This window comes from Tachypleus tridentatus, chromosome 7, assembly GCF_004210375.1.
Source record: "Tachypleus tridentatus isolate NWPU-2018 chromosome 7, ASM421037v1, whole genome shotgun sequence".
NCBI classification, from domain to species: Eukaryota; Metazoa; Arthropoda; class Merostomata; order Xiphosura; family Limulidae; genus Tachypleus; species Tachypleus tridentatus.
The window spans coordinates 11525203-11537725 of NC_134831.1; the positions used below are offsets into that span (position 1 = coordinate 11525203).

General features: G+C 36.3%; 1 protein-coding gene across 2 annotated transcripts in view; it reads right to left on the reverse strand.

Moving 5' to 3' along the window:
* Positions 1-12523, reverse strand: part of LOC143255118 (dynein axonemal heavy chain 3-like) — a 95798-nt gene that overhangs the window by 26119 nt on the left and 57156 nt on the right. For both annotated transcript variants that reach the window (XM_076510297.1, XM_076510296.1), the window contains 8 exons: positions 11460-11627; positions 10170-10387; positions 9827-10034; positions 8629-8889; positions 7150-7351; positions 5678-5880; positions 4862-4966; positions 3183-3368 (listed from right to left, as the gene is read on the reverse strand). In XM_076510297.1, coding sequence (XP_076366412.1) covers positions 3183-3368; positions 4862-4966; positions 5678-5880; positions 7150-7351; positions 8629-8889; positions 9827-10034; positions 10170-10387; positions 11460-11627 — 1551 coding nt within the window. The remainder of the gene's footprint in view (positions 1-3182; positions 3369-4861; positions 4967-5677; positions 5881-7149; positions 7352-8628; positions 8890-9826; positions 10035-10169; positions 10388-11459; positions 11628-12523) is intronic.

Below are 12523 nucleotides of genomic sequence, written 5' to 3' on the forward strand. Positions count from 1 at the left end.
CTTGATGGCCAAGAAGGTGGAGGAACAAGCAGAAGTGCTAGATACCCGGCAAAAGCTTTCACCTAGAGTATCAGCGATGCTCTGGACATCAGCTACCTCTTGGCCATCAGAGAGTAAGATGGAGAGGGGGACAGAATTGTAGTGCCCACTGACCTTTAGAATCCTGTCCCATATGACCTTGGTAGAATATATGCTAGTTGTGAACTTAATCCAAGATCTCTTCTGGCTTTGACGTCTTACCCACCTAGCATGTGCACGGGCCCATTGGAAAGCAATGCAGTTCGAAAATGTGGGATATCTACAGAAAGTATCCCAGGCCCGTTTTTAAGCCTTCCGTGCCAACTGGCAAGCAGGATTCCACCACGGACGAGGATATCGTGGAAAACGTGTCGAGGTTTTAGGAATACACTGAGCAGCTGCTTGTATAATACAGTCAGTTACTGCTGCCACATAGTCGTCTATTGATGGCTGAATCACGATGGCAGGATCAAGTTCTGCGAGAGCAGTGAAAGTGGACTAGTCTGCCTAATTCAGCTTCCACTGGGTCACTCGGGTCAGATGGCATCGACCACGGCTAGTCTCTATCAAAAGTATAGGAAAATGATCACTGCCTAGTGGATTACTGTCAACCCTCCATGAAAAATGGGAAAATAATGAAGGGGAGCAAACCGAGAGATCAATAGCGGTAAAGGACTGACTAGATGCATGGAAATAAGTGGAAGAATCAGTATTGAAAAGAGAAAGATTGTGATCTGAGAGCATACGCTCTACAGAGCGACCCCTCCTATCAATAACAGCACTTCCTCAGAGGGGATGATGTCCATTATAGTCCCCCAGGATTAGAAATGGAGACTGCAACTGTTCAACGAGAGCATCAAGGTCTGATTGATCATATGTCTCCAGGGGACAGGTAGAGAGAACAAACAGTAATGGTATGACTCAAGGAAACATGGATGGCTATGGCCTCCAAGGGTGTGTTGAGTGACAAAGACAGGGTGGGCACATGATGATCAACCAATAGTGCCACCCCTCCATGTACTCGTCCATTACACAGCCTGTCATTTCTGTACAGAGAAAACTGCCAAATGGTGACTGTATCAGCAGGTTTTAGAAATGTTTCTTGTAAGTAAAGACATACAGGATGGTAGGAAGCAATCAGTGTTTTGATATCATCCAGATTAGAACGTAAACCTCGACAGTTCCATTGTATCAAGGTAGGCGAAGTGGCTGGAGAACCCTTCTGCTTACGACTACGTCTTTTTTCCTTACTCTCCTTATTCGGAGGAGGTCTATCATCCTCCATGGATCCTGCCCTGGGTCTATGGGGCAGGTCTTTGTTGTTGGAAGGGGATTCCAGTGACTGAGGACGCGAACGAATGATTGTTTTGCATCGTGGGGTTGGAGAAAAAGATGTATCAGAAGAAATGCCTGTATTTGTTGGACTGTATGGGAGAAACAGATATGGGTGTAAAAGTCGATTCATCAACCTTTTTAACCATGGAGGTTAAAAGGCTTTTCATTTGTTTTGAAAACGATTTTCTTGGAGGTACAGAGAGATCTGTCTGCACTCCCACTGTAGTTGTGGAACTACAGAGATGGAGTGGCAGACAGCAATTTCCGAGCCTCAGGATAACTGATGTTATGGGTCGTTTTCAAATGCTGCACCTCTTTTTCCTCCAACCATTTTGGGCAAGAACGAAAGTAGGAAGGGTGGGAACCATTGCAGTTGATACAATGTGGTTCCGTGTGAAACTCATAGGCATCGTGGTCCTTGCCACCACAACGAGCACATGTCAAGGAACCACAACAGGACATCTTTAAGTGGCCGAACCTCTGACATTGGAAACATCGAAGAAGGTTTGGAATGTACGGCCGTACCCTGCAAATTAGATAACCTGCCTTGACGGTGGCAGGTGCACGTGGTGATGTAAATGTCAAAACGAGGATATTTGTCGGCAGTGTAACTCCGTCTTTGCGAGTGGAGATGCACCTCACTGCAGAAACTCCTTAAGTGGAGAGACTAGCGAGAATCTCTGACTCGGGGACGTTCTTCAAGTCCCTCTCAACAATAACTCCTCGTGATGAATTCAAGGTAGCATGAGGGGTAATCTCAACAGGTACATCCCCAATTGCCTTTGAATTCAAAAGGAGTTCACTGTGTTGGGATGTGGATGTTTCAACTAATATGTCTCCAGATCGAAGTTTCTTTACTGACTTTGGAGAACCAGCAAGTCCCTCTAGTCCCTTCTGAATAAAAAAGGGGGACATTTGCCCTAAAGGTTTTTCTGTAAGAGAATGTAATATGAGAAAATGGGGCACAGGTGTTACAAATGTTGAAGATTGCTGCTCAGAGTCTTCAAGACATGATCGTTTACCTAGTGACTGTTTTTCACTATTTTATTTAAATTTTTTGTTGGAGAATTCATAGGAAAAAAGGAAAATTTCGGTACCCACTGACCCCACCCACCATAGAGCCCTATGAGGGGACGCACTACAATGTCATGCAAGGACAATGCAGCAACGGCAGGGTTTCGCGAGCACTATACCCAAACACCAGCATCAGACACAATGTCCACAACACCCGTTGAGAACTTCCAACACTGGTACTTGGTTGACTCTAGCCCAAGTGGACTAGCTGAATGACCCAAGGGGGGCCACCCAAAGGCTGCCCGTCTACAGAAATTCAAGGCCAAAATGGTGTGTTAGGGTTGGACCCCTCAACCACCAGGATCCTCTCCTCCCCTTCACGGGTCGCCACGCATAGCAAACACGTGGGTGGATGTTTAGATCCCAGAGGAGGTAAAGTGAAAGAACAGAACCTTCCCTGGGAGGTCCCCTCACCACGTACAGGAATCCACACCAAGGGGGTAAAAATAGATTTCATGAAAATAAAATAATTACAAAGGTGTATTTTTAAGATATAACATAATTCATACCAAGATCTACAACAAATAAAAGTACTGTAATAGGATGTACTACATTTCTTTGAAAACTGATTTTAATTTCTTAAATATACAAACATTTCTGATTCAGAGTTTGTTATATGTTACATACTCTAATATAAGATATTAATTCAGTCTGTGACACCATTTTCTAGTTGTATTTTGAAAATGATTAGATAACTTATGGTAATAATCCATCTTTGTGACAGAAAACCTAAAAGACAGATAAGTCATTCTAACCTCTGATGAAGATAAGACTTTTAAAATTCTATCTTCAATTTCTTTCAACTGTCGGTTATTTTCTGCTGATTCTATAATCAGTTGGTTTTTCTTTTCTTCCAGTTCTGGTTTCTCTTTAGCAGCAACTATCCCTAGTAATTGGTCTTCTAACCCCAGTGGAGTTATCATGAAGTTTAACAATGTAACCTGGAAATATACATAGTAAAACTCTGTTATAATATATTATAGGGTGAAAAATCTCATCAGTACTCGATTTAACAACTTCAGTTTAGTTGATAGATTATTTACTCTATTTTTGCTCATAGTTTGTTATAACTTACAGATATATCAGACAGACAGTGAAAGAATCTGAATGTTTTATTATTTGTACAAAACATTATAAAACTTAACTTTTTATAAACTTCAGGAAGACAGAGAACAAATCATATTGTATGTATGCATATGTAGTACACTTGCCTTTACAGAAATGTAGTAAAGGTTTCTGGGTGATTGTTATTATATGTATATATCAGTGGTAGACTTACGTTTACAGAGATTTCATGCAGATAGTGAGGATTTCTAGGTGATTGTTATTATATGTATATATCAGTGGTAGACTTACGTTTACAGAGATTTCATGCAGATAGTGAGGATTTCTAGGTGATTGTTATTATATGTATGTATCAGTGGTAGACTTACCTCCACAGAGATTTCAGGCAGGTAGTGAGGATTTCTAGGTGATTGTTATTATATGTATGTATCAGTGGTAGACTTACCTCCACAGAGATTTCAGGCAGGTAGTGAGGATTTCTAGGTGATTGTTATTATATGTATATATCAGTGGTAGACTTACGTTTACAGAGATTTCAGGCAGGTAGTGAGGATTTCAAGGTGATTGTTATTATATGTATGTATCAGTGGTAGACTTACGTTTACAGAGATTTCAGGCAGATAGTAAGGATTTCTAAGTGATTGTTATTATATGTATGTATCAGTGGTAGACTTACCTCCACAGGGATTTCAGGCAGGTAGTGAGGATTTCTAGGTGATTGTTATTATATGTATGTATCAGTGGTAGACTTACCTCCACAGAGATTTCAGGCAGGTAGTGAGGATTTCTAGGTGATTGTTATTATATGTATGTATCAGTGGTAGACTTACCTCCACAGAGATTTCAGGCAGGTAGTGAGGATTTCTAGGTGATTGTTATTATATGTATGTATCAGTGGTAGACTTACCTCCACAGAGATTTCAGGCAGGTAGTGAGGATTTCTAGGTGATTGTTATTATATGTATGTATCAGTGGTAGACTTACCTCCACAGAGATTTCAGGCAGGTAGTGAGGATTTCTAGGTGATTGTTATTATATGTATGTATCAGTGGTAGACTTACCTCCACAGAGATTTCAGGCAGGTAGTGAGGATTTCTAGGTGATTGTTATTATATGTATGTATCAGTGGTAGACTTACCTCCACAGAGATTTCAGGCAGGTAGTGAGGATTTCTAGGTGATTGTTATTATATGTATGTATCAGTGGTAGACTTACCTCCACAGAGATTTCAGGCAGGTCGTGAGGGTTTCTTGGCAGTTATTATTACGTGTGTATATCAATAGTAGACTTACCTTTACAGAGATTTCAGGCAGGTCGTGAGGGTTTCTTGGCAGTTATTATTACGTGTGTGTATCAATAGTAGACTTACCTTTACAGAGATTTCAGGCAGGTAGTGAGGGTTTCTGAGGCGAGTGGTTATGTAGAATCTGAAAGTTTTGGAGTACTCAATAATGTTTTCTCCAAGTCGGATATACTAGAAACAAAAATCGTTAATGGCTATTTTACTTATGTACTACTTAACTAATAAAAATTGAGTATATAAATATGGCTTACAATAATATATTAAAATATATTTCATCCCACAGCTACATGCTAACATGTTTTAATAAGATATATATATACATATATATGTAAATCATGCATTTGTTTTTCTTCATTTATACTGTTTAGTTTATATACATGTGGCTTGAGAAATTTACTTTCTTAACGTTAATGTTGGTTACAGCATCTATCAAATGTTTTTCATAATTAGTACACATAAAGATATCTTTACTAATGGGTAATTTCTTATTTTGTTAAGAAATATGTACTGATTAGTAATAAAGAAATTATTTTTATTTACAAACATGCTTATGCATAAGCTAAAACATTAATCACAAAACTTGTTAAAAATAATAATCTTAGAATTACAACTTCAATGACAATTTGCCTATGTCATCTTTAGAAGAAATATATATATATATATATATATAACTTATATTATTTTGTCACAGGTTATAGTTATTTATTTCTGAATTCAATGAATGACATCAAACCAATGGTTCAGCCATAAGTCCAAAGACTTGTGTTGCAAAAAATAAAAAACAGTATTCTGATAATCGTGGCTGGCACAGTATAGAAGAGATAACCTAATGTGTAGTTTTAACTTATGAAATGTTATAATAAATCACTTCAGTTCTCTCACCTCAACTCCACCTTGTTTGAAAGTCTGCTTCATTAGCAGGGGTTCTAATATGGGATCCAATTCTTCCCCAACGTTTTCCAAAACAACTGGCTGACCTAACTGAATTGCATTTTCCAAAGTCCGTACATAATTAGCATCTGTGAGTTTGATTACTGCCAAATTATTTTCTTTTTCTAAGTTCTTGATCCATTTACTAGCTTGGCCTGGACAAGACAAGGAAAAGAAGCACATTATTAACACAAGTGAAAATTAAAACAGAAATCACACTTCACAGAGGAAAACATAATAAATGCATTTTGTGTCTTACAAAATCATACCTGCAAGATTATATAAACCTTTAATGGCAATTAAAATGTATGAAAAATAAAGCTAATAACCAAATAAGGAGAAAGAATATCTAAATTCATTTTTTGTATCCATATATTTCGTATGTGATAAACTTCCTGCTAATTTTTATATTTTGTGTTTCAGTTTGTTTGTTTTTTTAATAATGATTAGTTGCCTATTTTCAAACGTCATTAATAATCTGCAGTAAACACACTGAACATGCAACGATACAGAATAAACAATAAATATTACAGTATATTAGCATGAAAGACCCACACACTGCTGTCTGTTTTTTGTAGACCTCTTCATTATTCACAGAGGTACCCAAAGTATTGGCCAAAATTATCCGTTATCCCTTTTACTTCTATAGATGTCTTAAGGAGGGTGTCCACCCCTCTGATAAAACATGTCACTTTATATAATCTCAACAGTCTGTGAATAAGGATGTTAATGGAGTTTCAAATATGTAGTCCTCAATAGGGTAAAGAACATAATATTCAATGTAACATTCAGATATAGGGATCCTGAAGACTTACCTAAAAACCCGCATCACATCAGAGAGATTTCCCATACATGTTTATGCCCCCCTTTATAAGGGGTTATGTTGTACTTTCATAACTACTTCAGAGAGGAAATTTATCCTAACACTAGTCCTGTTAGGATGCATGCCCATAGTACAGGAGTAAGCGTGCCATGTTTGGTCTTGTCAATTTATGAGGAGAGGAGGTGTTTTGAACACAATTTAAGGCATAGTGCACACAGGATCCTTGAACATAGAATATGATGCTGCATTTGAGTTCAGAGACACTGAAAGCCTACTTATATTTTTCTAGTCAAGCACCTTTTCGTCGGGTGCAATACCATATATATAAGGAAGTCTTCAGAGTCACCCAAAGCCAAGTTAACTCCTGCTATCTCCAAAAATATAAGAATACTTGCAGACAAATTCCTGAACTTATAAAAACACAGTGTTAGGTTGAGTGTTTGTTCCATAAAGATCAGAGCTAATAAATGAACAGTGTGTTCACCACTAGTAATGAATCCTGATTTTTAGGATTTGCAAACCTTCAAATTGACGTTTGAGATATGAGGGGGCTAACAGAAACGTAAATTACACAAGAAATGTAGAAACTGAGATTTACTACCTTGAGGATCAATGAGAAGTGGCCAACGTCGAGAGTGAGAAACAATAATACCGTTATCCACAGAAAAGGTGTCGACTGGCAAGCCAGTAATCTGCCAGGAACGAATCTCCACCGGATCCCCCAAAGTAGATATCAAAGAGAAGTTGTCAGAGCAAGGAATCATATTTGCTCGACATATGGTGTGCCAATTAGCAATGCATTCCTATAAATAGTAAAAGATGTTATTTGCCATATCTTTTATACTACAGAATGATGTCACTCTATTCCACCACATCATGATACCCTTTCAACAAATCATGACACTCGCTATCACATTATAACATGATACCTTTCTAATACATCATGACATCACTATGTCACATCATGACACCATTCTATCCCATCACATCATATCTTTTTACCCCATAATGTTATGATAGCCTTACAACACATCAGGACATGTTCTGTCACATTATATCATGATACCCTTCCAACACACCAGGACATGTTCTGTCACATTATATCATGATACCCTACCAACACATCAGGACACATTCTGTCACATCATATCATGATACCCTACCAACACATCAGGACACATTCTGTCACATCATATCATGATACCCTACCAACACATCAGGACACATTCTGTCACATCATATCATGATACCCTACCAACACATCAGGACAAATTCTGTCACATCATATCATGATACTCTTCAAACACATCATGAAATCACTATATCACATCATATTATCACACCATTCTATCCTGTCACATAACATCACCTTATCTCACCATAATGTGATGACATCACTGTATCATATCATATTATGATACCCTTCCATCACATCCTGACATTCCTCTATAGCATCATGACATCACCTTATCACATCATATAGCAAAATTACTCTATCCTTCACATCATGTCACTTTATCCCATCATATTATGATACCATTCCATCACATATATCACGAGTTCACTGTACCCCCTCACAGTATGACATTGCTCTATTACATTACACATTATATACCTCTGTTACCCTCTCTAACAAAATGACACCACTATTATATTATTGTTTTATTAAAATACATATTAATATACATCTTAATTACTCATTATTAACAGGGTTATTTTTACATTTTAATTTAAAATGTTTGTCAATGTTGCTACTTGACATTTTGATAATCCTAAAAAAAAACAAACATGATTTTATTATAATCAGAATAATATCAATCAACTTTACTCTTATTTTTCCTTCAAGAACTATTTACTAAATCTTGGTAAGTACTTCTGGTCAAAGAGTTTGCCTATACAGTGTTTGGGTCCCTGACCTTACCTGAAAAAGACAACTGAAGAGTGCCAAAATGTTGTCCAGGTCTTACACCTCCCAAAAAGTTGTGTGTTCAGGAGCACAAATCATGGACCAACTCCTGCTATCTAAAAATAGCACTCATGTTTTTCAGTCACATTCTAGAAGAGACAATAAAATACATACCTGTCTGTAATCAACTGTAAAAGCTCCCAAGTATGCTATGATGCCAGCAGACAAAAGGACGTCACCAATGATGTTGCTGTAACGTTCAGAAAGAGCAACAGCCACTTCACTCCATCTATCCTTTTCTCCTCCAAGACCACCAATGAGGCGTTCTGCTCTTTCAAGCTTCTTTGAACACAGTTCAATGCTGTCCTCCAGATCTTTTTTCTTTTTCGTCATTGCAGCAAATTCATCGTTTAGAGCTTGAAGTTTGTCTGTGACCTGAAAAAAAACTGACGTAAGTGATATAAACACTTTGTTATTAGATATTAATGTAGAGAATTTCTGTACTTAAAACTTGATAGTTCTTTCTCTAAATTCATAACAAAAACTACAGATGCTATATTTGATAATGTAAGAAGAAAACAGTTTGGTGTTCGTCATTTCACATTTATTGACAAAAAGGAAGTAAGTGGTGGTCTCTATGTTAATTTTAAGCATAGGATTTAATAATGATTTAGAACAATGAAAATGGTGATTTAAGAAACAAGATGTGAGTGGACACTGTATATATATACACATAAATAAAGGTTACTTATCTCATGTAGTAAACAATATTGAACAATAACAAGTAATAAACTATACAAAAACTCTAGTTTGGATCAAAACAATCTGTTCACCTGGTTTGTAAGATAAGATTGTAAACTTTAAAACTATTGAAATGGAAGTGAAATTCTGAGGTCTTATGTTCACTTCAGTTTTAAGATAGTTGTTTGTGGAACACAGTTCCTTCTAGAATAAGTTATTGATGTAAATAAATTAATGACCTACATTTATAGAATTTATTTTTATTTTCTCAATATTTCACTAGTCCAGCTTTGTCAGGAGCTATTGATAGCTTAAAAGTTCACTAATCCAGCTTTGTCGGGAGCTACCGATAACTTAAGAGTTCACTAATCCAGCTTTGTCAGGAGCTACCAACAGTTTAAGAATTCACTAGTCCAGCTTTGTCAGAAGCTACCGATAGCTTAAGAGTTCACCAGTCTAGTTTGATATAGGTTTTTATTTTAAGGACATGTCTTGTGATAAAATTCAGTCTGTGTTAAACAAATCAATCTATTGAATTTTCTAACACCTTCATACCTCTTGTAACTATCTATAATTTTCTAACAGGTACATAACTCTTGTAATTACCTATAATTTTCTACCAGCTATGTACCTCTTGTAATTGTCTCTTCTTTTCATCCAAACGTTCCATCTGAACTGTAAGTTCAGTCTCAGCTTCAACTAGCTTCTCCTTTTTTGGTGCTACTACTTTAGCCACTCGGTCATACACGTCAATGGCTCGAACCCAGCGGCAGAGCCCTTCACATGCTAGTGACACATTTTTTATAACAGCAGGATCGAAGTCAGGATTCTGTATGAACCTGTAATGTTTCGATCTGAGTTATTATATATCAAATAAAGATATTTCTACTTAAGTAATTATGATTGGAGAAATTATGTCTTTCTTTACAACAATAACAATACATTATGAATGTTTTAATGTAATAAAAACTAACCTTTCCCTGATTTTTTTAATTATGGTTGGAGATATATTGTCTTTGTCATAGGCTTTTAAGCTGTCAAGGAACTTCATATCTCCCAACATTTTCTGTGATGGTCCCCAGTAGTCTTCGAACATCTTTCCAGAACCATCTGGGTCTGGTTTCCTTTCTGGTTTAAAACCCTTCATGATGCAGATCGCTTCCATCACAAGTTTTACACCACCAGGTGGATTCTACACAGTAGACACAATCAAGGATGTAAATATACATGTGTATCATTAACATGAACACTTTTTGTGTGATACCTTACTATAATTTATGACCACATGAAGATAATGTCTAAATAATTACATTATCTTTTAATAATGAGTAATGAGGCTACAACTTTCCCATTATACAATAAATTCACAGAAGGGTGCTTATTTTTATGGCCAAATAATTTTTTCTGTTATGAAGCTTAAATAAATGTCTGTTTTACAGAGAACAGATGTTTATCTAAGTTTACAATAACTAAGATTTAACTTTATCCAGGATATACATCAAACTAAAAACTGTAAACAATACATGACCAAAAATACTATTTCAAAACAACAGAAGCTTACTTTTGATATTTATTATTTCAAATATTTACATGTTACTTTCATAAACAAAAAAATGTAATGTCCTGTTGTTTTAAAGTATTAACATAGTAACATTACTTTCAAGGTTAGAATATCTCTAACATGTTGCTCTTGACAGTTAACATTTTTAATCCTTACCTTCATGGACTTTACTACAGTAATGTTCTGTTGTTTCAAAGTATTAATATAGTAACATTACAAGGATATTGTAAAATATGTGTCGAGGTTTTAGGAGTACATTGAGCAGCTGCCTGTATAATACAATCAGTTACTGCTGCCGAACAACTCTCTACTGATGGCTTACAGACGATGGCAGGATCAAGTTCTGCAAGAGCAGTGAAAGAGGACCAGTTTGCTTGATTCAGCTCCCACTGGGTCACTCGGGTCAGATGGCATCAACTACAGCCAGTCTCTCTCAAAATTATGGAAAATGATCACTGCCTCGTGGATTACTGTCTACCCTCCATGAAAAGTGGGAGAATAGTAAAGGGGAGTAAATGGATAGATCAATAGCAGTAAAGGACTGACTAGGTGCATGAAAATAAGTAGAAAAACCAGTATTGAAAAGAGAAAGGTTGTGATCTGAGAGCACATGCTCTAAGGAGTATTAACATAGTAACATTACTTTCAAGGTTAGAATATCTCTAACATGTTGCTCTTGACAGTTAACATTTTAAATTCGTACCTTCATGGACTTTACTACAGTAATGTCCTGTTGTTTCAAAGTATTCAGTGCAGCAACAGCACTTTCCAATGCTGGAATAGCTTCTGCTAAATCTTTAGCACACTCATCTTTGATGGCCTGGGCAACAGCTGCTGCCTTATTGGCTAATGCTTCATCTGCTGCAACAACCTAGATATAGAAAGTCATGGGAATTTACTGTTAACTGGTAACTGTTAAAAGACTGCTGTAGTGTACTTATTAGTTATATGACACTTTCTTGTGTGAAATAGATATGTAGCAGCTAGAACAGCTCAAAGATCATGAAGAACAACATATTAAGAAAGCCACAAAAAGTTTTATAAAATAAATTATATCAAAAGTGGTATGAAGTTTACAAAATGTATCCATACCTTAAATGAAATTACAATTAAAAGAAACTTTATGGAGATGAACATGAAATAAAAAGAAAAAAAACAGCCACAAAACAAACATTCAAATCTGGTGCACAAATCATAGGGTGGATCATTATGCAATTTCTTCTGATTTCTTTAGTTACTGTCACACATAAGATCCAAACTATACTGGAGGTACAGTTTGAAAAAAATGAAATAAGAGAAAATCCTCAATGGCTACAGCGTTTGAAATTATTTTATGCAGGATTAGAATAAATTGATCTATGATAATAATACCTTTGTTTTCCTTCCTATTAGTTATAAATTTGTGAATCAGCAATATCAAAAGTGGACAGTGTTTATATCTAAATTTATTTTATTACTCATCAGAATCTCTTCCAGCTTACCCTCAAATTGAACTTATTTTAGGTTGGACTACAGTAAATTAAACTATAAGATCTTGGGCTTGGTCAAATACATCATTTAAAAGGATGTGACCTCTTGAGCCCCAAAACTGTAATTAGACCTCAAATTGGTTAAGAGATGGTAGAGTTATAAGCTAAAATTTTTTACTTGAAAAAACCCAACAACTCAGAATCATTTTATGAGCTGCCATGCTGTAGCTAACAAAAAGGAACAGATGTGGGTGCTATAGCCCACAACGTCCTACATATTTTCCATCTTTTACTGTTT